General features: G+C 42.0%; 1 protein-coding gene across 3 annotated transcripts in view; it reads left to right on the plus strand.

The window, feature by feature from the left end:
- The window catches only part of TTC17 (tetratricopeptide repeat domain 17), a 61,966-nt gene that overhangs the window by 1,879 nt on the left and 44,073 nt on the right, over positions 1 to 16,014 (plus strand). The window contains exons 2-5 of one of the 3 annotated variants that reach the window (XM_075425386.1): positions 10,314 to 10,397; positions 11,968 to 12,057; positions 13,742 to 13,911; positions 14,927 to 15,038. In XM_075425386.1, the coding sequence (XP_075281501.1) occupies positions 10,314 to 10,397; positions 11,968 to 12,057; positions 13,742 to 13,911; positions 14,927 to 15,038 (456 nt within the window). Of the gene's footprint in view, positions 1 to 2,939; positions 3,527 to 10,313; positions 10,398 to 11,967; positions 12,058 to 13,741; positions 13,912 to 14,926; positions 15,039 to 16,014 lie in introns of those variants that run through there. The other 2 variants (XM_075425387.1, XM_075425388.1) reach the window with 2 other exon arrangements.

Consider the following 16,014-nt stretch of genomic DNA (forward strand, 5'->3'; position numbering starts at 1 on the left):
TGAGGGCAAGACTTATGAGTGTCTGAGGTCACTTGGCTTGTTCAGCTTGGAGAAGAGAAGGCTGAGGGGTGACCACGTTGCAGTCTACACCTTCCTCAAAGGGGGCAGTGGAGAGGGAGGTGGTGATGTCCTCTCTCTGACCCATAACAGGAAATGAGGAAATGGAATGAAGCTGCACCAGGGGAAGTTCAGATGGGACATTAGGGAAAGGTTCTTCACTGAGATGGTGGTTGGACACTGGAACAGGCTCCCCAGGGAAGTGGTCATGGCACCAAGACTGTCAGAGTTCAGTGAGCATCTGAACAATGCTCTTAGTCATACTGTTTAGTTTTAGGTAGTCCTGTGAGGAGCAGGGAGTTGGACTAGATGATCCTTAGGGGTCCCTTCCAACTTGAGATATTCTGTGATTCATTCGCAGTAGGATGCTTCATAATCGGCTAATCAATTCATTGGTAACCACAATATTCCAAAATGTTTGAGCTATCCTTCTCCTAATACCAAGACCTAAGTACTTATTAACAGGACATAAGCCTAGAATTTCCCTGCAGAGCATCTCTTTGCTTTATTTTTTTCAGAATATTCTTTGTTAAGTTGATATTTATCATGAGGACTTATATTTTTACCAGTACACTTAGCCATTCAATCCTTCGCTCCAGCTATTTTTACTTTGTGCAGTGGGGCTTTTGTCTACATCCATCTCAAACTCTTTGGCTGTGCAGCTTCTTGTGTTTCTCTAAAGTGTTAGGCATTTCAGCCTCTCAGTGTACACAGAGCATTACCTGTCATCGGCTTCGTTACTACTTCTAATTAATCTGCTCTTGTTTTGTACAAAACATTGTTGCATCAGGTTTTTCCATAGTACTCTAGGCTCCTCCTTTGAATGTCCAAGTACCAATCTGTTGTGCTAGTTCTTGCTGCTTGCACAGCAGCCCACGTTTGAATTTTGAAGCACCTTACCTACTAGCAGACAGCTGTGTAAGTCAAGACTGCATCTGGAACAAGCTCCAGCTGCTGGTTCAGACACAATAATGATGCCGCCTGCCCTACAGCTCAGAGCAGGGCCAGCTAGATCTGGTCTCTGAGGGCCATGCCCAGCTGAGTTTTGCATCCGGGGGTGGGGGTTTGATGACCTTGCTGGGCACCTGGTCCAGTGGTTGACTGCCTTTAGCTGAAGTTTTTTTTCATCTTTTCTAATCAGAATTTCCCATGTAGCAGCAGACGTATGATGCCTCTCACTGTCACACCTCACAAAGAGTCTGGCTCCATCTTCTCTGTACCCTGCCTTTAGGAAGCTGCAAACAGCATCGATGTTCCCCTGCAGCTGAGCCAGGCTGCTGCTCTCCGCTGCTCCAGGCCCCTCACCGCCTGTAGCGGGCTTGGCTGGCCGTGGAGCTGGGGACAGAAAGCTGAAGCAGGTGCCTGCTCAGGGGTGCCCGGCGCAGGGGATGGTCGCTCCCCTGGCCTTGCTGCTGCAGCCCAGGATGCAGGCGGCCGCCTCCGCTGCAGGGACATGCTGCTGCCTTGTCGCCGGCTTTTTCTCCGCCGAAGCCCAGACATCCTTTTCCACAAAGCTGGTTTCTGTTCACAGCCTTTCCTGCTGCACAGCGCTGTTGCATCCCAGGTGCTGGGTTTGTGCTTGCTGTTGCTGACTTTGCGAGGTCCCTGTCAGCCCGTGTGTCTGCCCTCCGCTGTGGCCATCCCTGCCCCGCAGAGGGCACCCAGCTTGCTGAGGTTCTTTTTTCCACTGTCATTAGTAAAGACATTAAACAGTGCTGGCCCTGGTGTTGATCCCTGAGGGATGCTGCTGGTGACCAGCCACTGTTGGGCTTTGCACTGCTGATCGCAACGCTTTCAGCACAGCGGTCTCTAACTGGGAGTGGCTAATACTGTCTGGTGGCTAAGAACAGTGCTATTAATTAGCATTCATATTATTCAATTTTAGGAACATTAGCGTTCTCAGTCCGAAACACATTTTTAAGGACTGTCACCTTTTTTTAAAGAGGGCACTTCACTTGGACTGCCTTAGTTTATCTGGATGAAGCCCATATAATTGATTAAGATGTGGGCAAAACTTAAGTGGTAGTAAGATGCAGACATTTGCCCTGTTAATGAGCTGCTAGCTGTGGATGTTCAGATAAGCACCAGTGACAACTGACTTCCCTGCAGCTTTTAGTTTGCTACTGTGAACCTTGTCTGCCTTGTTACCAAAGTGCACCGTGGATGAGGAGCTGAAAGCAGAAGTTACAGATCCTGGTCCATATACAAAATATAGCCGGAATCTGTTTGAGGCAAGAAGGGTGAGAATATTTTATATTACTGTCCTAAAATCTCCGCTGGCTGTTTCTACTTATGCTGCAGCAAGGGTGTAAGCCTTTAATGTTAGACTCCATTCAAGTGAGATTGATTTTCCTGTGACATGAGACAGCTAGCAGTACGCTGCCTGAGACTTGTGCTGGAGTAGTTAATGATATAACAACCTGGCAGGGGTGGCAAAATTAAGGCAAACTGAACAGTTTTCTGTATATCAGCAAGATGTCTTTTAGTAAATGGGAGTGCTTGCTAAGTAGGCTCTGCTGTTCCAGTTTGTAGTGAGCGTTTCTGAATGATGAAACATGTTAATTCCCAGTAGTGCAAGTAGCATTTCATTGTTTCAGTAAGCCAGCAAGAGGAAAGCCAGCAAGCTGTATCTGTTGCTCCAGCAGCATGTTTTCAGGTCAAATACATCATTCTATGGATCAGTTAATATTCTTCTTTTGGTCTGAGTCCACCTTCAAATGTGTGTTCCTGCAAAGCCAGGGACAGAGTAATCGTCTCTCTTTAATGAGATTATGTGTGCTCAGTGCACATGTTTATAAGCCATGTCATTTCACAACTCATAGTATAAAGTTCAGGCTAATGTATAACTGATTTTGGGCAGTGCTTGTCTGCCAGTAGGGAAACTAGCCACTCTACAGCAATTCTAGTGTACCTCAAGAGGTGAGAGAAATGTGGCGTAAAGAGAGGACAAGGAAGTGAGAGATTAAATGCAATGCGGGAAGCAGTTCCAGTAGTCATTCATGGCTTTACTGGTGGGGACCAGCTGGTATCATCTCTCCGAGACCTGACATATCAGAGCTGAGGTAGTGTCTTGCTAAAGGTCCCTTGATGGAGGCGATTAAACCCGAGCGAGCTGGCAAGGACTCGGAAGACTACTTTGATGTGGACTGCTACAAACACTGAAAAAGTTAGTGCTGAGTAACTGAACTAAAAGAAGCAAAGAAGCCTCCCAGGCAGATGGTCCAAAGCAGGGCTGGGGAAGTGTTGGCAGGAGCAGAGAGCCTCTGACAAGGAATCTGAGTTTGCAAGAAGTTGTTTTGTTTTTGAAGTGGTGTCGTGTGTTTTGAAGTTTGTTAGAGATGATCTGGAGAAGAGAGTGGACGAGCAGTGCTGGTGAGCCTCTTCGGGGCTAAGAAGACTAGGCACGCAGTAAACGTGACATCTGAATTTCATGCGGTGCAGTATTGTGCTTAATTCTGACTTACTACAGGTAAAGAGGGAGACGTTATCTAACTGTTGTTCACTGAGTTGTGGATTTGAATGCGAGCGTGCCTCAAGTCGCAGCAAGGCCAGATGACTCATGGATGGCTTTAGGGTTGGTTAACGCATGACTGATACCTGTCAGCTGACTGCATGCATATGCTAACAGGTTGAGATGACAGCAGTGGTCCCTACGCTCCAGACTAGAGGAAAGGCAGCCACGCAACACTAAGGAAAGCTGAAAATGTAGTGCAGCCAAGTAGAAAGCCATTTGTTGCTTATAAAAACATCTTCTGTGATATATTAAGCAGTCAGTCCTATATTGAAAATGATGGGTGGATGTTTGCTTTGCTCTCTCTAAAGGTTAGTCTGCTTGGCTGTATGACTTTTCTTGACTGAATTTCTTATCCTTCCACATCTGTTGTGTGCTAAACAAAACAAAATGTCCCGTATTACTGAAGTGTGCAATGTAGCATGCCTTCCCCTAAACAGTTGCTAGTAAATGTGCCTATTCATGAGTGTGTGCAAAGAGACGCAGGCTGGAGGTTGGTGTGAGCCTACCGCAGGTGTCCTCCAACCCCGGGGGGATGACCTGAAGCATGATGGTTTTGAAGCGTGTGTCAGCTGATTGTGAGGAAAAGGGAAATGTGATCTGTTTTAAAACTTCTTTCTTGATTCCCCAAAGACTGTGGGATTTAGGCCTTCCTCTAGGTGAAAAATAGTAATTTTAAAAAACCCCTTCACTTTAAGTTTGCTGCCTTTTCATAAGTATATTGAAAAAGTTTGAACCTGAACACTTCAGTGCAGTGAATGGCCGAGAGGCTCAACGTCCTGGTTGCGGATGGGGTGCTGCTGACATAGAACCACGCTTCACCAGCGCTGCCTGCTCGCAGGGGACCGTGGCCTTGTCTGTGTCACTGTGCAGGTTGCGGCTAGATCCGAATTTGATAGAGACAGACCTTGTGGTAGCCTGTATGTGGAGTGCAGTCAGAAATGCAAATTTTTTTGTTCTTTAGGGCAGTGGTGGAGGAGAAGTAGCTTTCACTGTTCTCGAGCCAGCAGTGAAAGATTTGCATGTGAGGTGGAGGAGCCAAGAGGCGGATGGGAAGGGCTGCTGAAACATGGCTGTTGGTGTCCCAGCCCCTCACGCCTGCCACAGACCAGCGGGTAACCTTGTCAGCTTCTGACTGCTGACAGCAAAGCTTTAATACAAAAGTGTCTGGCTTTATCCCAGCACAGTAGTATACGCTGAGGTGGTTCAGTTTGCAAGTCCAGCAGGCCCCGGTGGTGGCTCTGACCGTGTGTAGGCATCATGTCCTACTCGCTCCTCCACTCCTGGTATGTCCGTACAGCCCTTGCCCTCCGGGCACTGGGCGGCTGTCAGGTCCCATATCTCTTGGCATCCTCTCACTGCGATTTCCTGGCCTCTCATCTGCTCTTCTGTTGCTTGTAAAATAAGGCCAGGACAAGCTGAGAAGGTGATATGAATCAACAGTTCAAAAAGATTATTCTGTGGTGAAGGCGGTGCTTGGTGCCTGACATGCCTTCCCTGTATTGTGAGCTTCCCAGCAAAAGCGTAGCCTGGAAGTGGCCCAAGCGCACGTCTGCATGAAGGCCCCGTCAAAGCCCTAAGAGCAAAGTCAGCGAGACTATGAAATCAGCTGTTATTTCATATAGCCGAACTCTCTCTCTTTTTTTTTTTTTTTTTAAACATTTAAAGTTACTAACCAGTTAGGAAAGGAGAACCGTGGTATAAAGTGCCTGTCCTAAAAATACATTGCTGGATAAAGTCATTGCCCTTAAAGTTTAACTAGGAAAAAACTAATGCTGTTTGTTTGCTGAAGGAATTACTGCTCAGGGTTAACCTTTTTTAGGTATCTTGTGAGTCTAATTAGTATTTTTTCTCTTCTGTAGTTTCAACATTAGGACACAATGTTTTTAGGATTTGGCAGTGAGCAGGCAGCAGGAACCAGTCTGCCTTCACGAAAACAAATACTTGTTCATTGCAGATATACATGAATGACCTTTCCATCTCTTGTTTGGATTCAGCTGTGTGGCTGGCATCTGTTTTGCTACCTTAGAAAATAAACCTGAGCTAGAATATACACCTTGGAAATTTGTTTTGTACCATTAAGTGTGACCAACAACAGTTGCAGACATGTGGTGTTATAAGTAAAGTCTTGTTTTCCTTTGGTGTACTTAGATCTGTTATGTACAATATTCGTAGCTGGTGTGCGCTCTGGAAGTCATCTCAGTTGAGCGGACCTATTCAGTATTATTGAAACTTTGTTAGATTCTGCAGCTGTAAGCTTTTAAATGGCTCAAAACTTACTACAAAAACTCAGTTCAACATAATTTTTCTGTGTGAATTTTTCAGTGACATCCATTGAAACATGTATCTTTTGACCCTCCTTGCTCATCATACATATAGGCCAAAGCATATATTTTCTAGTTCTGTAGCTTTTCTTGCACTGAAACTTATACAGCATGTTTTGCGGCTTTTTCAGAAATGCCGTGGTAACATCGTGTTGGAGTGCAGAGTATCTCAAGACAGCAAGAATATACCAGAAGGCAAGCATCGGTTTTTAGATCCTTTGTTCCCACTTGAGACTGCAAGGAGCTCCAGCCTGTTTGAGTGGGAATTGCCTTCATTTTGCAAGTACAGTGACAAAAGATCCACTATATATTAAACAAGCCTATAAAACAAGTAAAAGGAGCCCATTTTGCTGTACGCAGTCATTTGATGCAGTATCTTTTCCAGCTGCTTTCTGTCATAACCTGCCTTCTGCATGTAGTAGAAAGCTTGTAGGATATGTACTGACAGCTGTTCTGGTTTTGGTGTTCCTGTGCCTCTGTTAACAGTGGGATCTCCACATTACTTTAAATAAAGCCTTACTTAAAATTAGTTGACTGAGGCATTCATTGACCCTCATCTTACAATTTTACTTCCTGGTGCAATAGAACCGGGTCATGGGGAAAAAATTTACCAGGAGGTTTGGCAAAACTGAGGAGTCTAGTTATTCAGAGACTTTGATGTAGGCAGGTGACACAGGAGGCTCGCTAAAACTTTGGGGTCTGATTCAACTCGGATGTATTTTTTTGTTTTAGTTGCACAAATTCTGTCTGCTGCTTGCTGAATCAAGTTCTTGGTGTACTTTGTGACAGTGAATAGATCTGAACTGTGCTTTATAAAGACACTTTCACCTTTGGGCAAAGTTGAACAGAGCACACTTGCTGTAAAAGTGGTTTACTGACGGGCCGTGTAGCTGTAGTAGCCATCAGAGTTTCAAGGAAAGCTTTTCAGCACTATTTTTTTCCTGTTAACTGTGTTTGAGTTGAAGTCAGAGTCTTGCATTTCAAGCACTTCATCTTGAGTATCACAGTTTCAGCACTTTGGAGGAAGAGTAAACGAGCATGGTGCTCTGCCGTCAGCCTAATGCTTGGAGTTAAAAAGAGTAATTTGGAACAAGCATCTGTTCTGGCGCGGGAGTCTCGGCTCTCCTCGCTGCGAGTCCGTAGGTGCTCTGCAGGTCGACATCTGTTCTGTTTCGTCCCGGCAGAGCCTTGTGGGGAGTTGCTTACATTTTGCGGAAGATGAGCTAAATCACAATATCCATCTGGTTTTCGCTCTTCTGCCCCCCTGATCAGATGATGAGGCACAGCAGGCTTTGCGTGGAGGGGTGAAGGAGCTGTAGTATTAGCAGGCCACTGACCTATATCGCATAAAAGCAAAGCGACCATTTCTAATGCAGTTTGAATTTATGGTAACATCCTCAGCTCCTGTCTCAAATGTGAAGTGGTTTTTAACACCTGGGGGAGGATAGCTGCAGCTTTCTGTGTGGTATTGGAGAGTGTAACATGCTAAAGTGAGACCAAGTCCTGCCTTCAATCCTACGGTGAAAAGCAGCACCCAAGAGCACCTGGTTATTTGACTGCAGCTGTTACAGCATTGAAATAAAACTTGATAGCTTTTGAAATAACACCTGCCCTCTAATAAGGTTTTAGCTGTTGAAGTCAGACCCATGCTAGTTTCCAGAGCAAAGTTTTCTTCTGTTTTCCTTACTAGTTAATTGATTGAAAACTGACATTAAATGCAAGCACTGTACCATTCATATCTTCAGCTGTGCACAGAACAAATACAAACTTTTATTCATTCCAGTGGTCCCAGGACTGTATCCTGTGCAAATTTGGTGAAGCTCAGTCAGAGAGGGGCCATGTATGCCCTTTATTTGAGAGCAAGAGGCTTTCAGTACACAGTTATTTGCAAGTACCTGAGCTGCCGTGGAAGAGGGGAGCTGTGGCTATGAGCTAATAAATACATATCATTTGTACCTAAGATCATATGCAATTGTGGATATAATGTGTTCTTTCCTCAAAATGATCCAGTACCATTGATGTTGCTTACTGTTTTCTGTCTAAAGAAATATTTTCTCTAATGGATGCCGTGAAGATGCAGTTCAATGGTGCAAAGGCAACAGACATGAAGAAGAATAAGTTGATCTTTCATGTGGAACTTCTGTGGTGGAACCAGACTTTGCTTGTTGTGTTTTAGATACTTCTTTGAAACTGGAGGCGTTTTCACAACCAGATCAGTTTCTGGGTGACTATTAAATAGAGGCAGGAAGTATCTGTAAGGGCACAAGTATGATGTGAGACTGAATGAAACCAGTGTCTTCTAAAATCTACCTAGAGTCTTTAGAGTATTTTTCTTGTGGCAAGGCAGGTGTATAATCAAGAATAGTCTCCAGGTATCCATTAAATATGTTTTATTTGGACTATTGTATTTCTGGCTAAAGAATTATTTGACAGTTGAGTGAAGCTCTGAAGGCTTTTCGAAATCTGCAGGGCGTGTTGTCGTCTCTCTGAATTTTTTCTAAGCAGCAGCCCACAGGAAAGTTCTGGCATGTGTTCTGTTTTTATTCAGTGTATGATTTTCTGGGGCTTGGGATATGGCTGCACTGGAAAGCAGGAAAATGGTGGGTATCACTCGGGCACAGGGAGCACCAACAGTGAGGATGGATCTGAGCGCCCAGACTGTGAGCCCTGCGGGGCTCTGAGCGTGCGTTCTCAATTTCGGCACATGTTGCCGCCCACTTATCTGTACCACTGCTACTACTGTTACCTCTGCTGTGAAGATTGTGCAGATATTATATCTTTGTGTGCTGCCTACTCGCTGTGCAAAGTTCTTCTTGAGGTGGCATTAGTGCTCTTGATGGCAAACGCAGTATTGATGCTCTTCACAGCTGACTGGGTCAGCTTTGTCTTTTTCCAGCTGTGGAAACCACTGGCAGTGTGAAAGAAAATGTGTTTAAACTGAGGAGGGGTGCTGTAAAAAGGTGGATAACAAACCAGAAGTCTTGACAGTGTCACTGGCTGGGTCTGAGAGGAACAGATTGCGGTTCGAGAGCCACGTGGCTGTCACTACAGAGAAGGGGGATGATGAAGTGCTCACCTGAGGCCAATTCAGACTAGCCTGCTGATATTGCTGGAAACTAATTGTTTAATCTTTTTTTAAGTTATTTTTCAGCTGAATTGTCTGGCCTGTTTCTCAGTGGACCTGTAAGATTACAGGTAGTAAGAAAAGGGAGGATTCCTCTACTTAGCAGCAAGATGATTTTTTGGATCAGTCTAAGCAGATCAGGAAATTGCACTTTAAATTCTATGAAATTCTTAAGTTTGAGCACCATCATCCTCCAACTGATGCCTATTGAAGGCCAAGTTGGTATAATTTTCCTCATTTGCAGGCATGATATCATAAGATCTCCTGTGGTTTTCAATTAAGAATCTGGTTTCCTTTTGTGTCATATAGCTTTTTTTTTTTTTGTAAACCTGAATGCTTTTTGTTTCCTCAGTTCTCATTTTGTAATACCTGCATACTGTGAATGTAGAAGATGAAGAGTATAAGAACTAATATAGTATATTCAGCTCACTTTTACAAGCTGCTGAAAGTGCTCTGAATGTGTTGGAAGTGCTGGCTCAAGTTTCCTCTGCAAACCTTGCATGCTTGTCCAGGGTAGCTGCTTAATTTTTCCATTCAAATTCTTTTTCAGAAATTATTGCACCTAAACTGGATTTTTATTTTTAGGAGCCAATCATAGTCTTTACTCCAATAATTTCTTGCAATGGAAGTCTTGAACTTTCAGAGTCAGAAATGATCAATTGTAAATAAATGCAAGGTTGGATTTACCACTAAAGTTCTGGTTTTAGACTTTTTCGTGCACTGCATTGGTCTTAAAGAGATAACGACTCTTATTAAATAAATATTATTAAATAGTATTAACTTTCTACTAGGCTGAAGGGTTTTGCTGTTATTAGAAAGTGCTCATTTTCTGGTGACAAACTGAGGTCAGATCTGGAAGTGAAAATCTGAAGTTTGAAGAAAAATAGCATGCATGCTGCTTAACTTGAGACGATTCCCTGGTGGATGCATGTAACTTTATGAATTAATTCAGCGACATTGCTGTTTGATTGTTGTTGTCACTTTGACTTTTGATAGGAGTTTGGTACATGTTGTGTTGCTTTTCTGTCAACGCGTGCATGCTGGATTGGTAACATACTGCTTCCAGATCCCCGAATGCTGGATTCAGACCTAGCTCTCATGTGACTGTTTTACTGAAAATTAAAAACAGGAGCTGTCCCTGAATATCATTCTGTTTCTGAATGAGTGACAAGACGAGAGTCTTCATCTTTCAGAATAAAGCTTTCTAAATGGAGGTGCCTGCATAACTTTGCTAAAAATTGCTCCCCAGATGCAGTTTGTCATTGAAAGTGGAGCTGACAGTTGGCTTTGTTCTCAGTGGCTGTGTGGTATCGTGCAAGCGGCCTTTATTGTCAGAGGAACAGTGCTGTATTGGAATGGGCGATTAAGCGCTTTAAACACGGTAAAACTTACCCTTATTTTCTTTGCAAATTCATCTCTCATTTCCTTGCATATACCGCATTAGTTTCTTTAGAAAATGAGGCATGAACAAGTGCTACATTCAGTGCATAACTCATTTTGTGATGAGTTTAAAAGTTATAGGAGTTATATTACAAAGCTTAAAGTGAGGTAGGGCCCATAGGACAAAATAAGAAATATGACTAAGTAAAATGGTGTGGACTCTTAATACTTCAGCTAACAACATCGTTAGTTTTTTTTTGATACGGTATTATCTGTGTTTCTCTGGATTGTTGTGGTTCTTGGTCACCTTTTATTGGCAGCAGTTAAATCCATAATCTCCAAATTCATAGTGTAAACATTTAGTGGTGTCAGTAGCACCTATTATTTTCTATTTATCTTGTGATGTAAGAGAATTTATTTGCTAAGGTAGAAAATCAGTTATTCGTAAGTGTAGCTAGCCATCTGCCAAAATGGCTCCGTACTAAAAGAAGCAGTTCAGCTTTTGATTTGAAAAGGAACACTTAGCCAAATTTAGCCAAAACCACCCTTAGGGTTTTTTTTGAGATGGAGGGAATAAAAGAAACAAATATTTTCATCTGAGAGGATAGGATCCTTAATGAGTAGGGAGGCTTTGCAAGGAATGTAGAGTTCACAGTCATCGTGTTGAGCTGTTGAATTAGTGTTAGCTCACAAGAGAGCCTGGTGGGCACCAGAGCTGGCATGCAGGACCTACTGCTGTCACGCTGATGGGGTGGAGGAAACAGGGCTGGAAGCCTGAAGGTGAGCCTTTGGAATCAGCTCAGCTGCTCGTACAACACCTTCTTCACTGTAATGACTTTTGCCCATCCAGTCAGGCAGCAGAATTGATTTGACATGAGGACAAGGTTTTGGGTATTACATCTGTGAAGTGCCATAGCTTACTGAGCCCAATTTAGGGACCAGTAAAGGTCTGGCATGTAACCACTCTTGTCTGTGACTTACCCGTAATGTCACTCTTCACTGAGCTGCCAACTCCTGTGCATAGCTATGGAAGCTGTAGCACGGTCGTCTGTAACAGAGTTTTCAGTCTTTGCTTACCTCTTGATTTTTCTCCATTTGCTTACTCCTGAAGGCAATAGATCGTCATGCTAGGCTGGTGTGTTAAATTGATTGCATGGAGGAGTTGACTTGAAGCTGAAGTACTTTATGCCTGTTGAGGGAAGTGATGGAGGAGTTTTAACACTATAAAAGAAAACATGTTTTTGTGATTGCAGTGTAAGGTGTCTAGTATTTCAGCAGTAGGTACTCCTACTAATTTGTTTCATGAGAAACTTACTTGCCTCTTATGCTTAGAATTTGTGTGCCTGAATAAACTAAAATAGGTTTAAAATTAAAGCATGGTTTGAATTGGATTCTCAAATCACAGTGTTGTTTGAAGTACAGATTTAAAATATGGACATATTATGAATGCTGAGTGGACAGAAAACCTCTGAACAGACAAATGGTGGTTGAATGAACGTAACTTCTTACCTTTTAAAATTGCTCTAGTGAGGAGAATGTCTTACCTTATGGACTGTTGAAATGTCTTGCAGGTGGATTCACCAATGAACTTGAGGAACCCACATGATTTGGTAATACTAATGAGACAAGAAACAACAGTTAACTACCTCAAAGAACTGGAGGTAAAGCATAATCTTATGTACTAACTAATTTCTAAAAATACGGATTTTTTTTTTTCATAAGCTTTTGAGTGGTGAATTTAGATGGACAACAGAAGTCATCATTGGCATAATTGTGCTTCAGTGAAAGGGTGAAGAATTCTTCAAATCTCAAGAATTTTGTACCTCAAGATTTCTCAACAGGTTATCATTGTCCCCAGCTGCATCATTCCCTTTTGTTATCCATATGTTTTTAAGTAAAGACGTTTGGGTACTGGATTCTGTAGCTGACTACTGTGTTCCAGAACTATTTGTAGAAGTGTTGTCTTAGATTTGTTGTAGCTGCTATTTAGAGTACAGCCTGTAAGCCATGAATTTTCCTGTGCTCCTTTCTGGGTTTGCTGGGCTGTTCTTTCCATTGCTCTTTCTAGGACACATCAGAGAGTGGGTCACATGTTTTTCCTCAAACCCATTTATTATTGCAAAAGGGTCTGAAAACACCCTCCTGAAAAGGGCTTTAGTGAACTTTGAACTGATGACTTAAACTAAAGTTTAAATATGATACGGGCTGGACAAGCTAAGAGCTCCACAGCCTTTCTTCTGGCCACGCGCTTCTTTCTCATGCCAGCTTTGGTTTTGTCAGATTAGCATAACTAGCTAACTGGGAAGCTAGGTGAGCACCAGAGGCAGCTTTAGGGGAATGAGGGAAGTGGAAGGGAGGAAGAAAAATCAGGACTGGTCCTTTTGTGACTGTATTCCAGCCAGTCTTTTTCATCGAGGTATACTCGTTTTTGTGGTAAAGGACATTTTAGCTGTGGGTGGAGCAGGAGTTGTAAGCTGTTCAGGACACAGGTTGTGGGTTTGGAAATGACTGATGTACAATTTGTGGCATAAAAATGACTTTCAGCAGAAGTTACCTATTGTAAGATTTTGTACAAGTTGTTACAACTGTATATATCTCTCGTATTGCATAGTAGTGTGTTACCAAATGTGTATGGCTTTAATTAAAAATGCAGATTTTCTTCTCATTTCACGTATACAAATCCTTATGATATTTAATGGGTTTTCAATTTGCAGATCCACGTGAGAATTAAATACAGCTTACTATGCTGGGACAGATCCTTAGTCCATTGACTGCTGATAGTGATCAATACTATGAACTTTATAGGGTGAAAGGTGGCTCCTAAGGCACATCATGAGCTGATCTGTAGAAATTATTCTCAGTCTCAAGTCTTGCATTAGCCAGACACCTCAGTTGTACTTAGCATGCTGAATGGTTAAGAAGATAATTTTGTTTGCAACCTTTGGTATTATTTCTATGAGGTCTTACAGTGGAGGGAAAGGATCCAAATATGGAAAAGTTGATGTACTGTTGACAACTATTTCTTCTTTTTCTGAATGGCCCACCATGAATTTGGATTTCGTTTTAGGTACACTTGTATCTCTTTTTAGGTTCAGCAGGAGAAATAAGGGCCTATTCAAGTCGTATTATCTCTAGTGAAAGTATTTATATTCCATCTAAATCAAAAAACGTCCTACAGATGTTATAAAATATAGGGATATATTCCCAAAATTTGAAGAGAGTATTGTAGATTTTCTTCAGATGGGCTTTGTTTTTAGGAGAAAGTTGGACTGTTCAACTCCTAGCAACTATAGAGTTTGCTTTCATCAGTATACATTCTTCTGTTTCCTTTTTTTATTCCTACAGAAACAGTTAGTTGCTCAAAAGATTCATATAGAGGAAAATGAGGACAGAGACACAGGGCTGGAACAAAGGCATAATAAAGAGGATCCGGACTGCATTAAAGCAAAGGTGCCCTTGGGGGACCTAGATCTGTACGATGGCACATACATCACCTTAGAGAGCAAAGATATCCGGTAATAAGATACTTTATATTTTAAGACTTTTACTGAATGAAAAAAATCAACAAAATCTCTAAATGCAATAAAAGAGAAAAATGCTATCCCTGACTGTTCTTTATATGACAGTTGTTTTATGTTTTGTTAGTGTGAAAGAAAATTGAAGTTACCTCTGCCACTAATTATGAAAGGGTACAATGCAGAAATACTGTCTCCCTCAAACTGTCCGTCTTAGTCCTACCCAGAAACTTCTCCATTTGATTCCCAGCCTCCCAGTCAGTTCTGCCACTGTAACTCTGTACCGATATGAACAGATACATGAACTAAACTGAAGTGCCTTGTGTAGAAGCGTGGTGAATTTGAGTGTGCTTTGGATGTTTTGAGCTAGATACACTTCTTGTAGTGGGAACTGTCTTGACTTAAATTGGAATGAAATTCTGTTGATTACCAAGCTGTTGAACCTCTGGTCGTATACATACTGCTGCGCTTAGCAAATAAAGGATGTGTGGACAGTCTGCTTGACATTCAGCATCGTTGGCAATTCATCTTCAGGGCTGGGGTTTTTTTCTAGTTTTATTTTTACAGCATAATCAGATGAGTATTTGAAGTTGGAAGGGATTAATTTTATCCTCAGATACCTTCATTTGGGCTTCTCACTAATACTTGGGATTTGTTTGTTTGTTTGCTTCCGTCGAAGAGTCTTCTAATCTGCATACATTGTCATCTGCCTGGCAGATAGAGCGTTAATCAGAGTAGTGATACACTAGGCTGACTCTGATCCATTTTGGAGGCTATCCAAATGTTGATGTTTTCTCTGAAGCAGACAGAAATGTGTTTACTTTATCCTACATTGGTGACATCCTGATACAACTGAAATTTGGGAAGAGATCGGAAATGGTCTAATGTGCTCAAACACAGGATTTTCGTAACAGTCAAATCGGAATACTGGATCTGTCCACTATAATACTGTCTCTTATGAACTTTAGCGGTATTTTAATCTGGAGTCTGCTGTGTTATGTTGTTATGTCCTCAGCCCTGAAGACTATATAGACACAAAGTCGCCAGTGCCTCCAGACCTGCAGCAGCCAGACTGTACAAAAGTTCTAGATCTTCCATACAGCATTCATGCTTTCCAGCACTTACGGGTAAGCGAGCAAATGCAAGTGTGGTTTTTTCTGCATCAGGAAGAGGAATAGAAAACTCTTACTCGCAGTTCTCTGTCAAGGTTGAAAGGTATTTTAATCTTTCAAAACTTTCAGACTTTTTTTTAAACCACAGTTGTGCCCTGATTAGAGTACCTGCTTATAGGAGGACAGTTCCATTAGTTACACAGATCCTGTTTCTCTTTTGTTGTTGTTTGCCTTATTTTAGAGAACAGTTTTAGGAAGATGGAATGTTTTGTTTTCATAACACACATTTTGTTAGTAAAATGGTAGATTTCATTGGAAATGCTTCTGACTTGTGAATTGTTTCAGTTGAAAATTGGAGAGTGCTGAACAGGGTTGTTAAACTGTAAGAAGATTCAGGGTCAGAAAATTGTGTGCAGGCTTGTCGGTAGCTCCTGACATGCTTAACTGTCTCTTTTGTATATAAATGCCAAGCCCTAACCCAGAGGATGAGATAATTGTTCTTTGCTAGTACAAAGTTCATCTGCTTTAGAAAGGTTACAGTGGAAGTGTGGTGCAAAAATTTTTTTTCGTCAACAGTATTATATGAGCAAATTTTCTAATACAGACGCAGCTTTAGTATCTTGATATTTATTTTATTACAAGGCTTTAAAATAACTTTTCATGTACAATAAGGCTTTTCATACAAACAAACAGGACCTGAAATCGTTGAGCTCTCTTCCTGGGTCTAGATGTAGTTTTGAAACGAGTATGTTTGTTGTTAGTGAAGGAAAAAAGAGAAGAAGAGATGTAGGGATGCTGTCGTAGTGTGCATGTGACCTGACAGACAGGAGTTAAGTGCTTCAGTGATCATTCGTGAAGTCAGTAGCTGCCACATAAACAGTGCTACCAGAAATTAATATTTCTTCTATGGCATTCACAAGCAGAGCTTGGTTTTGGCTACTTCTAGTGTTTGCCTATCTATATTATTATATATTATTCATCTGTCAAAAGT

The sequence above is a fragment of the Opisthocomus hoazin genome, chromosome 7 (genome assembly GCF_030867145.1).
Source record: "Opisthocomus hoazin isolate bOpiHoa1 chromosome 7, bOpiHoa1.hap1, whole genome shotgun sequence".
NCBI classification, from domain to species: domain Eukaryota; kingdom Metazoa; phylum Chordata; class Aves; order Opisthocomiformes; family Opisthocomidae; genus Opisthocomus; species Opisthocomus hoazin.